The sequence below is a fragment of the Clinocottus analis genome, unplaced genomic scaffold (genome assembly GCF_023055335.1).
Source record: "Clinocottus analis isolate CAN_PGR_092001 unplaced genomic scaffold, fCliAna1.0.p SCAF_25, whole genome shotgun sequence".
Classification (NCBI taxonomy): Eukaryota; Metazoa; Chordata; class Actinopteri; order Perciformes; family Cottidae; genus Clinocottus; species Clinocottus analis.
Genome location: NW_027175987.1, coordinates 6,717,329 through 6,735,469, shown reverse-complemented (window position 1 = coordinate 6,735,469; position 18,141 = coordinate 6,717,329). Strand labels below are relative to the sequence as shown.

Below are 18,141 nucleotides of genomic sequence, written 5' to 3'. Positions count from 1 at the left end.
TCTTTATTGACAATTGTGGTCTTCATATTTTTTATAGAAGCCTTGAGAAGCAAGTGAGAAATACATATGATTATGACTTACGAACAGATGGGAGGGGGGGTTAGCCTGGACAATTTTTTAAATTTTCTGAAATCTATATAATTTACTGTGCATAACTTGCTGACACATACAATATGCACATTGTGTTTAAAGTGCATGGTCAAATTAAAGAAAGAAAGAAAACACAAATGCTTTTAATCCTTTTTAGGACACGGGGTAGTAGTGCACTTCAGCTTCTTGTGGACAAAATAAGTGTGACAACAACAAACTTAAAAATAGATCATCGTATTTCTCTCAGGGTCTCTGTACATCACCAACCTTTGTCACCAAAAATGTATAAAATGATGTTTGAGTCCATGAACATTTCATCTCAAGGTGTTCCACTCTCTCTCTCTCTCTCTCTCTCTCTCTCTCTCTCTCTCTCTCTCTCTCTCTCTCTCTCTCTCTCTCTCTCTCTCTTTCTCTCTCTCTCTGTGTAACTCTCTCTATTCTCCCAGCTTATCGAGTGTCTGGTGAAGACATAGAGGGTTTGAAATGTGCGTTTTCTGGCTATTGCTTTTGCTCTTGCAGCAGCTTAGCATCACCGGTGCTTAATGTGACAGTAAAAAGTAGCTTTTTTAGTATCCTGTGTTCTTTGCAGCACCACAATATCACAAAGCGTTGATCAGAATGTTTTAGACGAGTGTCAATGAATAAAATACAATCGCTAATGCCATACAAGCAGTCTGTGGGGGATTGCTGTTGTTTTTCAAGCTTTGTCATTTTGGCTCCCATCTTCAGTACCTAATGGGCCGAATGGGCCGTGCCATGGTGCTGCAGAGATCTGTGTATGGCTTTGTAGCTGTGGCATTAGCAGTACAAAGCTTAATATTGCATGAAGCAACAAAGCAGAGCAACAGAATATGGACAATTATGGACCATAGTGAGATGTGTTTCATCCCGACCTATGATTTCCCTCAATTCCCATTGCCCTGGAAGGGTCCATCTGACTTTGTTGCCCCCTGTTGGCAGCCATTGGTGATGCCACAGAGAATACAATCACTTTTATAATATGGCATCTTTTGATGAAGTCATCTCTTTTTTATACATTTTTTCTTTCTATAACCCATGACTTCATTAACTGCACTGCAAAGGCAATATTATGCAATCCATCTTGGCGGCCAACAACGTGTCCAGATGGATGGGTGCGATACACTTTCCCAATTTATTACTCTGTAGTTGCCATAGCAGCAGCTGCAGAGTTGATATTGTATTTTTTATTATATACTAGGCCTTCGAAATCCCTGAGTAAAACGCTCAACAGAAAACATCAACGTTGTTGAGAGACTATTTTGATGAATAGAAAAAATGACAGAAATGTATTCCTGCTTTCAGTAACTAGTTTGTTGTTTCTAATTTTAGAGAAGCGTACTGAGCATTAGATGCATCTTGCTGCTTTTAGGTAATAATCCTGATTGAGAGTTCAGGCTTCCTGATTTTCTCTGCAGGAAATGACCTGATTACAAATGAGTCATTAAGTTTCTGCACAAATGAGCTTATAATATATTTTTAATTTTCCCTACATGATGACTCATTTTGTTTTCGTAGATTGGAAATGAGCAGGAGAATCCATCTCTCATTCCAGGTTTTATTTCAGAAATGGCAGACGAACATGCCAACGAATCTGACAATTAAAAAAATATATTTTCTTGTTTGTGAATGTTCCTGCATATGATGCTCTGCTTGAAGTTTTTCTATCATAGCTGCATTTTCTTTGATCCTGGCTTGATCGCCGCCTGTTTGTATCTTTTAAGTTGGTCTTCTCTGTGCGGGCTTATTGCTGCTGTCGCTGCCCTCGATTGTTTACCAGTAGATGAAATTTTTCTCTGTGAGTTAGATTTGTTTCAAGCCACATATCTTCTTTCTTTTCTTCTATTCTCTCTTCTCTTCTCCCCCTTATTTGTTTGCATTTCTCCTTTTCTTTACTCCCCCTGTTATCGATTGCTCCGACCCCACTTCCTGTACACACCCACACCCCTGACAGACCTATCCGATTTCAAGAACAATAACAATAAAGGCCAAGCTGTGAATCAAAGAGATGATCTCTCCACAGTGACCAATGCCATGACGGGGATGAGTCCCTCTCCGTCTCTCTCAGCCTTGTCCAGCCGTGTTGGATCCATCGCCAGTCTTCATGACCGCATCATGTTTAGCCCGGGCAGCGAAGAGGCCATTGAGAGGCTGAAGGTGAGCACTTGTTGATATGCTGTTTAGTGCATCTGTAAGCACACTCCGCATTGACACAGTGTAAATTTACTGCATGTACATATTGGACATGCCCAAAGTTGCGTATTGTGAGATCATATGCAGATAAATCGTCAGTGTGCTCTTTAAGCATTTTACCTTTTCAGCAGTTAAGTATATAGTTTTGCTATTGCTGGCAAATCTCATGAGAGGGCCAAATCTAACAATGGATTAGTCTGTTCATCAATATTGTCTGTTTAGCCCATTACTTTCTACTTAAATGATCAATCGTTGAGTATTTAGAGGGATGACAGGAGACGATCAAAAAGCAGTTGCACCCTGCAGTTTTCAGGTTGATGCAAACAGGATTAAATTTTGCATTTGTTGAGGACTATTTTCAGTCATGGATCTGGCGCTCGAGTGAGTATTTATGCCGGCAAAACCATAACTCAAAATAAACTACAATGCCCACGTTCATCTTAACCAGTGGCTCGTTGATGTGCTTTTAATAGTTTTTGGACAGCACTGGAGCTTTGAGAAACAGAGGGAGACGACATATCAGGCTTTGAATACACCACACAATATTTGTTAGTGCGTCAATTAAATGTTTGGTCTTTCCATTGTTTGGTCTTTTCATGGGATTTGTTGGCAAAAAGAAAATATAGATCACTCGCCGTGTATTAATTACCACTGTCTTTTTAAATCTCAGGAAACAGAGAAAATCATTGCTGAACTTAATGAGACTTGGGAAGAGAAACTTCGCCGAACGGAAGCCATTAGAATGGAAAGGTGAGCTACACTGTATCAGTGTTTCCCCTAGGTTTACAGCTTCAGGGAGCGGTCGGGGACCTCGACGACACCGACAATGACACAAACACCAAAAGCATTACTTTGCTGTAAATAACATCCTTTTGTGACTCCATCTGTGCCTTTATGAATAACAGAATAAAGAACAATAACAATAACTTTCAATTTAACCAAATTGACCTGTCAGACCACAAAAAAAGAAAACAAAATTTCAATCACTTAAAACAATAAAAATAAAGTTCTATCTGTGCAAAAAATAAATAATATGTAGTTACTACTAAATAGCTTATCGTGGAAAACTAAAAGCAAATTGCAGAACAAAACAGAATGAGACTGCAGATGTGTGAGCATCAGGTTGTATCAGTATTAGTGCTGCACTGAGCTGCTTTCCTCTACACATATTTTTAAAACGCGGTTGTTGACTTCATACAGCTGCTCTCAATTCACTCTGATGAGATCTTTTTACGGTTTTGAGAGACGGAAAAGCAGAAAAGACGATTTCACAGAGACTTTGCGGAGACTGGCTTTTGGCAAAACGCCAAAAATCGCCGAGTCGCGCATGCGCAACGTAATCTGTTAACCGTAAACATTTACCTGAAAGTAAAGGCATTTCTCCATGTATTTATTAATGACTTAGTTTGATGTCCCTGTACTTTGTAATGTGTGAAGCCAGCAGCTCATTGTTAGTAAGAGACACGAGCGCTTTGGCTCGTTTCACTTGGAGCAGGAGAGCTGCTCTGGGTTCAGAGCTGCTCCGGTGCTCCTTGCAGGAGGGCTACTCTTGCAATCTTCCACCGGGGAGCGTTTAAAACACAGATACAGTTGTCTGCTTTTTTATGCGACATATTTTTCTTAGCTCTCTGCCCGCTGCTGGGTGCTCAGCGCTCACCGGTGTGTGCTCACGTGTCTCTGCGCATCGGGGCGGAACAACGCCGTGCGCGATACAGAGAGCAGCGCAGAGGAGAAGTGTTTACGCGCGACCACGTAGAGACAGAAATGACAAGCTGTCGTGTAGATCCCGTCAATGAAATACGGCCGTTTAGTTTGTTTAACAACAGAACAAGGTGTGAAGCTGTTCTATAGGAAAGAGAACCATAAATGACGTATTGTGATCTGGCGGTATAGAGAAAATTACAAGGGGGGGGTTACTTCAAGGGGGCGCCCCGCCCCCCTATTATAATGGTAGGGGAAACACTGCGTATATTTTGCGCTGCACTTTAAATCTCTCACAGACGGCGTAGTTCAGACCTGGGCAACTTACGGCCTGTGGGCTCTCCCAGTTTGGCCCACGTGAGGTAAATCAAAAATAAAATAATAAATAAGATGCACGCCATAAATGCAATAAAACGTCACTGCTTTTACTTTGGCGATTTACGTATGTGCGCGCGCGCCGACAGGCAGTGTTGCCAACAGGCTGACGTGAAAGCGCATATTTTTTTATGCGCTTTTGCGGCTCACAGACGGTTTCACGGATCAGTCACACAGGAGCCTCACGTTGCAGAGTCTCTGCATCCAAATTGAAAATGAATCACACATGCGCAAAGCCATAGCGCTGATCAGTAAGAGATCTTCTCACTAATCAGCGAGGGAATATGGCGCATAATGCTATTAATTACAGTTAATCACAGAAAAATCATGCGATTAATCAGTTACATTTTTTCAACTTTGGCCAGCCCTAATATGTACACATCTTTATTGTCTTGTGAAAAAAGGCACTAATTCATGCACACAGAGACAACAGGCTAACAACCTAATATACTCGCGCAATATAATATATTCTAATCTAAAACAAAGTTAATAATCCTGTTTTTCTTGTCAATAAAATTATATTATAATTTTAAAATGACTCCATAACTTGCATGAACTAGTTGGTGCAAAAGTAAAGCAGGTTTGAAGACTACCGTGTATAGTTTTACCTCTTGACCAAATGTTGTTACTATTTGAGTATTTATCAAATAAGAAACAATGAGGTTGTTTGTGCAGTATGCGCGTTTACAAAAACATGAATCACTTTGCACTTTGCACTGTGGAGCATGTAAACTATATTGTTGTGTGAGGCATCTTAAAAGAAAATAAATCCTGCAGCCGCTTGGTTTACCGATGCTTGTATTCGTCCGCAGAGAGGCTTTGCTGGCAGAAATGGGTGTAGCAATGCGAGAAGATGGCGGGACAGTCGGTGTGTTCTCTCCCAAGAAGGTAAGAAGACACGAGTCATCTGCAAAACTCTTCTCTGTGATCTAAAACTTACCATTTAAATAATTCACTAAAATGCTTGTTTATTTACCCCAAAGCCCTCTGATAGCCCTAGAATGCCCCAGGCTGTGTTTATCGACACAGTAGGGCTGTTTTCCCCCAACGAGGTTTGTAGCTGTGAAGTGTTTAAAGCTGCCTCCCTCTCTTGAGTGCTCTGAAGTCTTCCTTCAACAGGAGCCTCGTCGAGGCACATCGGTCGAGGGTTTCCTTTTTTTTTCTTTAAGTGTTATTTGAAATCTACTTCATTAGACACTTCAAACACTTCCTCGCAGCGCCAAAAGCCGCAATGGGTGTAAACATGGGGGCAGTGCCCCCATTTCAGTGATGGCTGTTTTCCTGCAGCCCTAAAACATCAGTCTAAGCACTGAACACTTATGCGGTGAAGCTGTGGGGAGTGAATTTGACTGCATGGCTTTAACTATTTGCTTTTCAGCTCTCTGGTGTGCATTGTATGATTATGATATACAGTAAATATCATATGGATAATGAATAATTGATTGATTTATTGTTATGACTGACCACATTCATACAGTAAGTAAATTATTCCTTGTTCTGCATCAGACACCTCATCTGGTGAATCTCAACGAGGATCCTCTGATGTCTGAGTGTTTGCTGTACTACATTAAAGATGGGATGACCAGGTTAGATGTTGATAATATATATGTATATATATAAAATATAAAACTAGGACCATATTTAACAGCTGTGACAACATATCGTCTCATTTCTTTTTTTAGGGTCGGTCGTGTAGACGCCAGCAGTCGTCAGGACATAGTCCTCAGCGGCCACTTCATCAAGGATGAGCACTGCACCTTCACCAGTTCTACTGGACCAACAAGAGAAAGTGAGCTACGTTTATTGTGCTCCGTAGGCTTTTGGTTGTGTACGTCACAGTTTGATATTGACAGACAGATAGTGGAGCCTCATATTGCCCTCTCTGTTGGTAATTAGTAGTTGTCCTGGAGCCGTGTGAAGGAGCTGAGACTTATGTCAACGGAAAGAGGGTGACTGAGCCCACTGTCCTCAAATCAGGTCCGTAAGCTCTCTGTGATTTTCACCTTTCCTTATGCATGGTACCTACTAGAAACGTGCGTTTGTGGTATACTCCACATTTTGACTTCTAATTTGCGTAAAGGAAATCGCATCATCCTGGGGAAGAGCCATGTGTTCCGGTTCAACCACCCTGTGCAGGCTCGGGCAGAAAGGGAGAGGACACCATGTGCAGAAACCCCTGCTGAGCCCGTGGATTGGGCCTTCGCCCAGAGGGAGCTACTGGACAAACAGGGCATCGACATGAAACAAGAAATGGAGCAAAGGTACTTTTGGATGGAAAATAGTAAGCCAATTATTTGTTCATTCATACCTGACTTTTTTTAGAAAGCCTATGTAGGTAGCAGATAGCGTCTCACCACCGCATTGTAGACAGAAACAGATAAAGAAGCTAGGAAGGGAAGAAGTGTCATGGTGACACTGAAACCTTGCGGCACAAAGTACAGTAAATTGCGTGCTGCTCCAGCAACACCAAGGTAGCAAACCGGTTTTGTTTACACAAGTTTTTTTCTGTCTTTAGACTGCAGGAGTTGGAGGACCAGTATCGCAAAGAAAGAGAGGAAGCCAACAACCTTCTGGAGCAGCAACGACTGGTACAGTAATGAGCAGCTATGTGTGCTGTTTACATTAATCATTAAAGCCATGGGAGGCTGGATCTAACTGAAACTTTTGAGCACTATCTAAAGATGTTTTGGGCATTAATATACTTAAAAAATACACTATATTTAGGTTGTTGACAAAAAAATTGAAAATTGGTAAAAGAAAATCTCATCCAATGAAAACAAGCCTCAAAGAATGTTTCCATGTTTTACAGTTTATTCACTGACATCTGTTCCTAAATGTCTTGTGTTGATATGTTCTCCATTATTTAATTGTCTAGGATTATGAGAGCAAGCTGGAGGCTCTTCAGAAGCAAGTGGACAGTTACTACCCAGACACCCTTGATGAAGAAGAAGAACCAGAGGAGGAAGGTAGTGCAAATGATGATCTTCAGTACAAGTACATACACATATTGTGTTCGTACTTGTACTAAAGATGGTTTTATCCTTTTTTACTTTTTGCCACCAGTGCAATGGACAGAGAGGGAAGTAGAGCTGGCAGTGTGGAGCTTTCGTAAGTGGCGGTGCTACCAGTTTACCTCTCTCCGTGACCTGTTATGGGGCAATGCCATCTTCCTTAAGGAGGCCAATGCCATCAGCGTGGAGCTCAAGAAGAAGGTTCGACAACATGCTGTGATCATTTCAGCTGACAGTATATCCACAAATAGATGTTATAACACGTTGTTCTGACCACACTAATTCTTGTTCCCCTGCAGGTTCAGTTCCAGTTTGTGCTGCTCACAGACACACTCTACTCCCCGTTGCCTCCAGACCTGTTACCTCCTGAGACGACCAAGGACAGAGAGAAGCGACAGTTCCCACGCACCATTGTGGCAGTGGAGGTGCAGGATCAGAAAAACGGAGCCACCCACTATTGGACATTAGAGAAACTAAGGTACATGAACATGTCTTTATGCAACAATGTTTTAAAAGTCTGATACTCTCATTGTACAATATAATAATGTATAAAAAGCATTTATTTTGTGAGGGACCAATGGTACAGAAAGTATTTATCAGTTATATCACAATATTCACTAGAACATTTTTCATTAACTCCAGTGACTTTATGTGGCAACTGTTGCTGCTTCTTGCAGACAGAGGCTGGATCTCATGAGAGAGATGTACGATCGTGCTGCTGATGTGCCCAACAACACAGCTGAAGATGGGGAAAACGTGATGACCGGAGGGGACCCGTTTTATGACCGCTTCCCTTGGTTCCGTCTAGTTGGCAGGTAAATGCTGCGGATCACGGTTGGCCCTCTGCAGTATTTGGACAGGGCAGGATGGCAATCACACTGAACTCGTATAAAAGGTCAAAACAGAAAGAGCCCAGGGTTAGGCATTCCATTTGGGACAATGGGAGGCTGTTAACTACCACATATTGTGCCTGGGGTGAACTGATGGACCATAATGACTGAGAGCAGACTGTAGCCCACTTCTTTCCAGAGTCACCGTCATGACATGCACATATCTGGTGATCCCAGTCTGTGCACCACTGTCATCAGATCTCTCCATTACAACAGATATTTAAAATGAATAGAGATTATTCAATAAACAAACCTGTGCCATATCTTCTCTTCGCTGAGAAGTTTTATCTCAGTACTGTCAATTTTTAACTTTTCTAACACGGATGGATTTGACAACCAATTGAAAAAATCAGTAAATGCCAGTTGGTGCCAGGCCAGTCTTTTTTATGGGAAAAATCATCTGGAACATTTGAGATCAACATTTTCTTCAGTCCTCCCACTCAAAGCCTGCTGTTTCTTTCTCTCCCACTTTGGCACACAACCTTCCAATCTTCGCCAAGCTCTCTCTCTCTTCCTTTTTCTCTCTCTCTTGCAAACAGGTCCCACACAGTGTCACATGGTTCTGTTACGTAATATTCAGCACCAAGCCTTTAATGGCATTTAGTTCCTGAAAGACAAGCACAAATGATTGGTCAGTATTCTGAAACACGTTTCCTTGAAATATGTAATCTTTTAGCTCATTTAGATTTTTACAAAAGATCTGCCATGTGAAATTGAGTTTTCCAGCAAAAATCTTTTTTAAAAAATTGGATTTTTCATCTGTAAAACAGATGGGAGGAGTTTTGCCGGTTAAAAAAAAAAACCTTCCAAGGATTATTTGGTGTTTTGTTGTTGTAATACTCATCTCGACCAAAATCGGCTAAAGTGCACCCCTAACCCAAGTTTTTTTTTCTTTTTTCGGACTAATAGCTTCAATCTTTTTATGCACTCTAAAAACACCTCCAGTTTGGTGAAACAAACAAGACTACTAGCACAGGAGCAAAGCAGTACCCGTTTAAGTGTACGCTATAATGAGAAGATTTTCACAGCTTTACGTTGCCATCAGACAGCCCTTTCAAACAGGGAACTGAGGCCATCTGTGGTCTCTTCAAAGCCACGAGACTCCTTTTTGACAAAAACAGTTGGGAGTTCTTGGTCTAACACTGCCCAGTTTGTTTGTGTTACTTTTAGTAGTTTGATATACCAAAGTTACATCATAACACTAACTCTTTTACCGATCAAGGCAGTGGTAGAACAAAGAACTCCTGTGTTCTGTGGGGTAAAATCACTGTTTGGGTCAAAAAAGCCTGCAGCTTTGAAGAGAATACAGATGGATTCAGAGAGGGCTGTCTGAAGGTAAAACAGAGTGTATACACCTGATACAGATAGTTTTTCAGGTGCCGAACATATGTTTTGCTGCTGCCCTCGTCCACTGCAGTACACCGCTTTGCCCCTCTGCTGGTCCTCCTATCTGTTTCTCCAAACTCCATCTCCTGTTGCTCATCCACTGACCATGGATAACTACCCCATACAACCCCACCTCAAAAACATCTGCTATCCCTTTAAAAGGAAGACAGGTTTTCTCCTGTGGTCCAGTCCATCTCTGGTGCTCTACCACCCCTCTTGTTTGAACAAGTGTGTGCTTTCTATCCAACTGTTCTAACCTAGTTCCCATGTCTCTGGCTGCACCAGAAACCCCATTTTCAACACATGCATGAGCGAGCGCATGAGTGACCCCACCCCGTCCCCGACCCTCTCCAACTCTGAAATTACTGAGCTGGCTGACCCGCAGCGGGAGGGTCGAGGGGAGGAGTTGGAGGAGTTGGAGGACCTGGACGATGATATCTTTTTGGACGACCCGTGCTTGGAGCTCGGGGGAGAGGAGGAGGAGGATGATGATGATGATGATGATGAGGGAGAGCTCTGCCGAGGCTCCGGCGAAGGCCAGGATCCCTTTTACGACCGCTCACCATTATTCAGTGTAGTGGGAAGGTTGGTGAGGTTTCGGGAGCATGCTGGTTGGAGGAAACTAGCTCTTTCACGCTGAGACACAGGGTCCGCTTGCTTCAGTAGACATTAGCACAGGGCACGTAACAGCATTTTCATAATACAGAAACAGTGTGTGCTCTCACAAAGTCCTGTGTGCATGAGGACATGTAATTTACATTTTTCTGTCCTGTTGCCACAAGTAACCTTAGCTATAATATATACATGGAGTCGGGGCATTTCAGTTAGATAGCCTCAGTGGATAATTTATTTCATTTCATCTTCTTACCTAGCCATTTTAGTTTCTGCTCCCTGTCTTAATTGTCACGTTGTCTCATGTTTGAGAAACAGATGTTCCCAAATGTCAGACCACAATACCGATTTATTGGTTTTATGAACATGATACTGAGCAGACATTTCTGGGCTTCAGGGTTTATCCCTTTGCTCTCTATCTTTAATCTCATCAAATTTGACTGCAGCTTGATTTTTGTTTTGTTTTTCTTTTTTGCTAAATGTTTCTTCACACGAACGCAGGAGATAAAAACTTCTCCAACATATTACAATTCTACCTCTAAAACAAGTCAGCCCAGGGGTGGGTCAGTTCATACCACTTGTTTCCATGGAAATTCAAGCAAAGTTGACGCTCAACAGCTGCTTGAGGTGTGTGTCTCACTTACTTGTGGCTAAAAGCAAACTGGTGGCTTTTACAGAAGACCCTTCACTAGCCAGAGCACTGACATGTCTCATGGAGTACTACTCCGGTCGGCTTTGCATAACACGGGAACCAACAGCGAGAGGTTTCAAACCACGCTGTGCCAGCCTGAATGAGCATGAAAGAGTCTGAAATGATTTATGTAAAATAACAAAGTGGTGTTCAAGGAAGACTCAAAATCTCAAGATGAAAGAGCTGGTTTCTACTGCAGCTGTCTCTTTTAGGCATGCCAGAGCACAAGTCTTTTCATTTTGACCTTTTTTGTCAATTTTTTTACTTGAATACGTATGATGAAGTAGTGCCCCTCTTTTGCACAAATTAGCACTTCGTCCCAAGAGGTGCACTTTGATTTATGATGTCATTCATTGTTTTTTTTTCTTCTTTTATTTTTGGTGTAGCATTAAGTACATCAAGCTGTTGGCACTTTCTATTCAAGCTGAGCCATGTTTGTATGATGATTTCTGTTCCATTTGCTTTTGATTCCTTTGAGTCGAGACGTTAAAAGCATATTTGTTCACCTGTTTTGTCCTCAGCATGCCTTCTTTGCACCTCACCAATCTTGTCATAAGCCACTCCCTTTTTAGACTCTCGCCACCCCCCCCTAATGTCTACCTCTATTGTCTCGTGTGAAATGTGGTCCTTAACTGCAAGATCAAGCATCATCACTTAAAACTAGCGATTGAGAAACCAAAAAATAGGAACATTCCTAGTGCCGCTGTTCCTACATTTATATCCTCAGAAGTCACAACCAAAGTATTTTCAAAGCTAATGCAAATACAAAGAGCCTCTAGTGCTAATTTTGGCTCTTTACATTAGATGTGTAGTGTTTTCATATTGAGGCACGTCCAACATGCACATGTTAGGACAGTAGCATATAATCATTAAAACAATTAACAGCAATATTCCAGTAATGGAATCCATTACTCATAGAAACCATCTGCTGTCCAGCTTATTAGTGAGCTGGTTATTTTGCAATCATTTAAATAATTACAAGTTGAACCTCACACACATGCTCCTTAGCCTTACCAAGCTTTCATCAGTACAATGTGAAAATTAAGCAATACTGCATGTGACCCATACTAGTCCCAAAAATATCATTATTTTGTAGGGAAAAAAAGCGATAGTAAAGGGCAGCCATGGCCATCGCAAGAGCAGTCCCAGCTTCTGTTTGGTTGCTTTGCAGCTGTGTGTTCTGTTGTTCAGTCCAGTGAGACTTTATCAAGTGTGAGCCGTCTCCTGAGATCAGTTGTTTCTAATCTTTTACCGCATCTCTCTTTCTTGCTCTCTTCCTTTCTTTCTTTCTTTCTTTCTGCTTCTGGTTCAGAGCTTTCGTTTATCTGAGCAACCTGTTGTACCCGGTTCCTCTCGTCCACCGCGTGGCCATCGTGAGCGAGCGGGGCGAAGTGAAGGGCTTCCTTCGTGTGGCGGTGCAGGCCATATCAGGTAAGGCTTGCACCCTCAGCCTCGCCGCCGATGTGACGGAGGCGGCGTGGCGGGATAGGCGTGTGTGTGACTTCTAGAGGGAGTGAAGTGAAGGTGCTTTGTGTTTTCCTCCAGCTGACGAGGAAGCTCCCGACTACGGCTCTGGAGTGAGGCAGTCGGGCACTGCCAAAATCTCCTTTGAGGATCAGCAATATGAAAAGGTAGAGAAATTAATCACCCCAAGTAGACCATGCAGGATCCACCTGTGTATACCAACCTGCTAACTAGTCCGCCTTGCGACTTGCTTTTGCAGTTCCAGTCCGAGACCTGCTCCGTAGGGCTGTCCCGCACAGGGGTATCACAGGAGGAGCTTCGTTTCGTGGAGGGAGAGGGTCAGAATGCAGAACTGGGACCCTCGGCTGATGAGGTCAACAATAACACATGTGCGGGTAAACTTATTTTCTGAGTGAGCGGATGCATGTTTTGTATGTTTGTGTGTGTGTGTGTGTTTGTGTGTGTGTGTGTGTGTGTGTGTGTGTGTGTGTGTGTGTGTGTGTAGTGGGCAATAGGGCCAAAAACCTTCTATTGAAATTTGGTTCTTTTCATATCTCAACAACAATCTTCATCACAATGTTTTCTGCTAATTCAATGGGAGAATTGTCTCCATACATAAGTTCATCATCACATCATTTCCTTTAAAGACGTTAGTTATATATAAGGATTCAAAGATCATTTATTGTAATTATGCAACACAGGGATGCACAATGAAATTCAGCCCACGTGACAAACAAAACAAAAACAGTGGTACATTCCTGTGGTGCCTTTTTTTGTTGTTGCATCAAGCAGATTTGTTAACTTCAGCAACAAGACAATTCACAAACAATTCAACATTGAACTTCAACTTTGATTGTGGTTGAGCACCAAGCATCATGATGTAAACACAGAGTACACCTCCTCTCGTCCCACCGGAATCCTGCTCTCTGTCCTGCTGTCCCCTCGTCTAGTGCAGCTTGATCTGGGTCTCTGTGATGTGGGCTCAACAGTCACTGACCTCTCGCTGCTTTCATCCATCTTATTGTTCTGCTACCAGGCATCAGACAGCCAGCAGCATGCTGGTTAGTGGAGTAGCCTCAAGTCCTAGCTGGGTTAGCTTAGCTTTCCTCTCTGGGGCAGTTTGGTGGCGTTTGGTTTAGTTTTTTGACCCAGAAGTGGCCTAAATCTGGCACACCTGTCCACTAGAGTCATGCCAAATTGATTATTTCTGTGTAAGACTTTTGGTGGAATTTGCTGTGTGGGAGAAAACAGTGAGCAGGTGATAACTTGGCCACAAATCTTAGAAAAAACTCATCTAAGGGCTACCTAGAATGCCGGCTTCAACCTGTGTCTGATTGTTATATTCTTTTGTGTTTCGTCACAGCTGGCGTAGATGAGTTGGAGAGTCCGCTAAAGAGTCAGGACGGCCCACTTGACACAACTTTGGAGCATCTGAAGATAGGCAGCATTTTCACCTTCAGGGTGACCGTCCTGCAGGCCTCCAGCATCTCTGCAGAATATGCCGACATCTTTTGCCAGTTCAAGTAAAAATGTTTTTATTATGTTCATATTGTCAATATCTATCATGTTTCTTTTACAGTTTCACATGTAAATTATGCAACTTGGATTGATTTCAGCTTCATCCACCGCCACGATGAGGCCTTCTCCACTGAACCTCTAAAAAACACTGGTCGCGGCCCCCCTCTGGGCTTCTACCACGTGCAGAATGTAAGAAGCAAAAGCCAGTCTGTCCAATAATGGGCTGTGAAGTTTGAATATGTGAAGTGCCTTAACATCACTGCGGGGTTTTTTTTAGATTGCTGTTGAGGTGACTAAGTCCTTTGTTGACTACATCAAGACTCAGCCAATAGTGTTTGAGGTGTTTGGACACTACCAGAAACAGCCTTTTCTTCCACTCTGTAAAGACGTCATGAGGTATGAAGTCTATCAGCAGACAGAGAAAATGTATACGGTTGTGTTTTCATAAATTGACATGCGATTGTTATTTCTACTACCAGTCCGCTACGTCCCTGCAGAAGGCAGTTCCCACGAGTGATGCCTCTGTCAAAACCAGGTAAATAAACTCTTTGGCTTGAATTCCTCCATTTATTCATGTTGTACTGTCTTCGTACTGGTCTGCCTGCAAGTCATGTCATCGTAGCTTCATGTTGTTGGGTATGAGCAGTTGACTCTGACACCTCGCCGGACCGGGAGAAATCGCTGGACCTAATCCGATACCTGGTCCCAGATGTGTTCAATGGGGTGCTGGTGGACTCGTTGTCAGACCACGCTCTGTCTGCCGCCGGCTTGGCTGCTTCCTTCTTACTGGAAGGAACCGAGCGAGCTCAGCTGACAGCTCCACCCATCTCGATCTGTTCAGTTATTAAAGCTCAGAAGCCGGGTTGGTTATTTGATGTCGGATCCAAGTGAATCCTGTTACTGCAAGCCTTTTTATATCAAGCGTTAGTCACGGCGTGACTTTAAACTGTACTCCAAAAGCAGGGAATGAATTGACTATTATTTCAGAGTGCTACGTGTTACTTTTACAGCAGATGAAGCTGCTGTGACAACGAGCGTCAACTCTGCTCAAACATAACACTAAAGTCCTGCCTTCTATTGGGTTGATGTTCTGTGAAAGTGTCCCAAAACCTAACAAATAATCAGCCACTTTTATGGTCTTTTAAAATAATTAAAACTATTTGATATAGAAAGATAGTTTTCGTGTGTCAGGATTCAGTTGGATTGGCTCTCTGGTGTACTGTGTGTTTACTGTGATACCTGCGTGTTGGATTCTCCTTTCAGTTCTCCCTCTTGTTGAACTGGATCACAGTGCCTTTCTGCTGCAGTATTTGGGCATGAATAATACTTCTCATGGGAATGTTAAATATGTATTCATTACATTGATAACACTTTATTAATCTCCTGTGATAAAAAATCATGTTATAGCTGTATGAAAAAACATGCAAAAGAGCTAGGAAACAGCGAAAGTGAAATAATAAATACAACAAAATAATAATTAAGGAAATAACATATACATCAAGGTATATGTATATACTGTACACTTAATTTGTTCTGTGTTTAATTATATAACACATGATATAAAACACTACATACAATGTTTCTAATTTTGTATGTGGTATGTTTGCTCAAGCTTTGGCCAAACTGCATGTGAATGTTTTTTGTTTCATGCAACTCTTAACTTCTTTTGAACAACTACCTAAATTGGAGGAATGCAGTTAACTAACAGTGAGACTAGATTTTAATAATTTCCACAAAACAATTCTGAACAACAACATCAATACTGTCAGAGGAGAGTAATGTTCCAGGAGTTTGTGCATATGCTTTTCCTCAAGCCTTTCATTCTTTCACTGTGTTACTGATTCCTTTCTTCTTCCCTCTCTCTTCCCCGCGTAGGTGTAGAGCAGCTCCCTGCTGTTACCCACAAGTCCCCTCTCAACGTGTCTTACATGCTTCTTATTTCCTTTTTCACCCCACAAACATAGTACCTGCCACCAAGCTGACAACTATGACTCGCCCTCAGGCAGGACCCTGCCACTGCAAATATGATCTTATGGTGTTTTTTGAGATCTGCGAGCTGGAGGCCACAGGAGAGTGAGTATCCTGGATAGGGCTTCCCATGAACAATTAATAGGATTAGTTATAACGATGTAAAAAAAGCACTGTTACTTAGTGGCTTGTTTTCATCTGTGTCTCTCCAGCTACATCCCTGCAGTGGTGGACCACAGAGGAGGAATGCCTTGTCATGGCACGTTCCTGCTGCACCAGGTATGTCCATCACACGGTGAGCAGATATGATATTTGGAATATCTGAATTGAACCAAGCATAACCAGTCCTCCTTTTTTGGTCTTCTCTGGATGACCACAGGGCCTCCAGAGGAGAATCACCGTCACCATTGTACACGAGTCAGGGGGTGACATGGAGTGGAAGGATATCCGTGAGCTGGTTGTGGGTGAGTTTGGTTATCAGCCCTTCTTGCCTCAAAAACCAAACGGTGGTGTTGCCTCATGCGTGAGCCGTTCTCACTGGGGCACTTGTGTCTTCCTAGGTCGTCTCCGCAACACCCCCGAAGCTGATGAGACCATCATTGACCCTAATATTCTCTCTCTCAACATCCTGTCTGCTGGTTACGTCAGGCCCTTGAGGGATGACCGGTACGTACTAGTGGAGACATTTGATGGAAAGACTGTTGCAAACAATGGGCCAGCACTTTTTGGAATATTTTTTCAGATTCTTTATATATATATATATATATATATATATATATATATATATATATATATATATATATATATATATATATATATACACACAGATATATATATATATATATATATATATATATATATATATATATATATATACACATATATATATATATATATATATATATATATATATATATATATATATATATATATATATATATATATATGGTCGATAGGGATTCCGTATTAGTGCCCACGTATAGGTTATTTGTTTATCACAAGTTTGTAGCAGCTTGGCTGAATTTGGAAACAATTTGATGTTTCAACAAGAGTGTTATCCGACCACCTCACTTTATTACCATTGTGGCAACTGGAACAGGCAGATGCATAGCAAACAGTAGTGTACTGCTGTATCTTTTATTATTGTGTCTGCATGAGAATAGTCCCCCCCCTCTTTCCTCCCCTTTCTAACTGCAGAAGGCCACATATAAAAACATCCATAGTGACCTTGAGCAAAGTGAATTGAAAAGTCCACATTTGAGTTATGGATTCCCTCGTCCGTGCTGGCTGTGCGACCCTCCATGGTGCTTATCTGTGCTTTTTGTTGGTTTGATTGCCATCATTGTGCCTACACGTTGCATCTCACCTTGTTTTACCACCTCACCTCTAACCCGTCTCATCTCTCAGCCATGATTAGACCCACTAACCACTGACGCTGAACCTGCTTGTGCTTGTAGACTCCAAAGAGCCACGTATTTTAACCAAGCACCTTCGATTGACTGTATCTCACTGCTGAATGAATATGTCTAATACAGCAGCACACCAAAAATGACACTAAAATGCATGTGTTTCTAACTCTAGCAGCATGTATCACTGAGTAGTGATAATGTAAATCACTAATAAACATTGACTCTGTATTTCGACTCAATGTGATGCCATAAGTCAGATGTATAACATTTCATCATCCCTTTATTAAATCCCATGATTGACTAAAGATTATAACAAAAAACAGTCTCTGTTAATCATTCACTCACAAATGTAATGTCTAATTTAAAAAAAATACAATTTAAAAAAGTTAGCTCCTTGTGACTGACATCTTCTAGGACATTTCATTACCTGTGATTTCATGAAAAAGACAGTCCTACTTACAAAGTGGTAAAGTGTGTTTGTTGCTCTGCAGCCAGCCAGTAGGGGGCAGTAGGTTTCTTTTAAGATTTATAACGAGAACCTGTGTCATATGTTATGTAGCATGTTTATTCAAGAAACGCATTAATTACTGGCATAAAAAAATCCAAATGAACTTTTTTTTTATATAACATCCCAAATATCTTACTATCCACATCACCACTTTGGATAGATAGATAGAACACTTTATTAATCCCCAGTTGGGGAAACTCATTTGTCACCATAGACAACAACAGACTTATACAGACAACAACAGACAAGGTTCACAGTGCACAACAGACAAAAAACACATTACAAGAGCAAACCCAAGAAAATGCCA

General features: G+C 41.8%; 1 protein-coding gene across 28 annotated transcripts in view; it reads left to right on the top strand.

Annotated features, from left to right (window-relative positions):
* The window catches only part of kif1aa (kinesin family member 1Aa), a 39,622-nt gene that overhangs the window by 14,125 nt on the left and 7,356 nt on the right, over nt 1-18,141 (top strand). For 4 of the 28 annotated variants that reach the window (XM_068591643.1, XM_068591639.1, XM_068591638.1 and 1 more), the window contains exons 14-38: nt 537-575; nt 2,063-2,265; nt 2,972-3,051; nt 5,190-5,265; nt 5,884-5,963; nt 6,060-6,166; nt 6,274-6,354; nt 6,458-6,638; nt 6,893-6,965; nt 7,253-7,343; nt 7,441-7,589; nt 7,688-7,866; nt 8,066-8,203; nt 9,950-10,249; nt 12,280-12,398; nt 12,513-12,598; nt 12,691-12,826; nt 13,795-13,954; nt 14,048-14,138; nt 14,227-14,345; nt 14,429-14,484; nt 15,914-16,022; nt 16,130-16,196; nt 16,297-16,381; nt 16,478-16,583. In XM_068591643.1, coding sequence (XP_068447744.1) covers nt 537-575; nt 2,063-2,265; nt 2,972-3,051; nt 5,190-5,265; nt 5,884-5,963; nt 6,060-6,166; nt 6,274-6,354; nt 6,458-6,638; nt 6,893-6,965; nt 7,253-7,343; nt 7,441-7,589; nt 7,688-7,866; nt 8,066-8,203; nt 9,950-10,249; nt 12,280-12,398; nt 12,513-12,598; nt 12,691-12,826; nt 13,795-13,954; nt 14,048-14,138; nt 14,227-14,345; nt 14,429-14,484; nt 15,914-16,022; nt 16,130-16,196; nt 16,297-16,381; nt 16,478-16,583 — 2,911 coding nt within the window. Of the gene's footprint in view, nt 1-536; nt 576-2,062; nt 2,266-2,971; nt 3,052-5,189; nt 5,266-5,883; nt 5,964-6,059; nt 6,167-6,273; nt 6,355-6,457; nt 6,639-6,892; nt 6,966-7,252; nt 7,344-7,440; nt 7,590-7,687; nt 7,867-8,065; nt 8,204-9,949; nt 10,250-12,279; nt 12,399-12,491; nt 12,599-12,690; nt 12,827-13,794; nt 13,955-14,047; nt 14,139-14,226; nt 14,346-14,428; nt 14,485-15,913; nt 16,023-16,129; nt 16,197-16,296; nt 16,584-18,141 lie in introns of all 28 variants that reach the window. The other 24 variants (XM_068591640.1, XM_068591637.1, XM_068591635.1 and 21 more) reach the window with 12 other exon arrangements.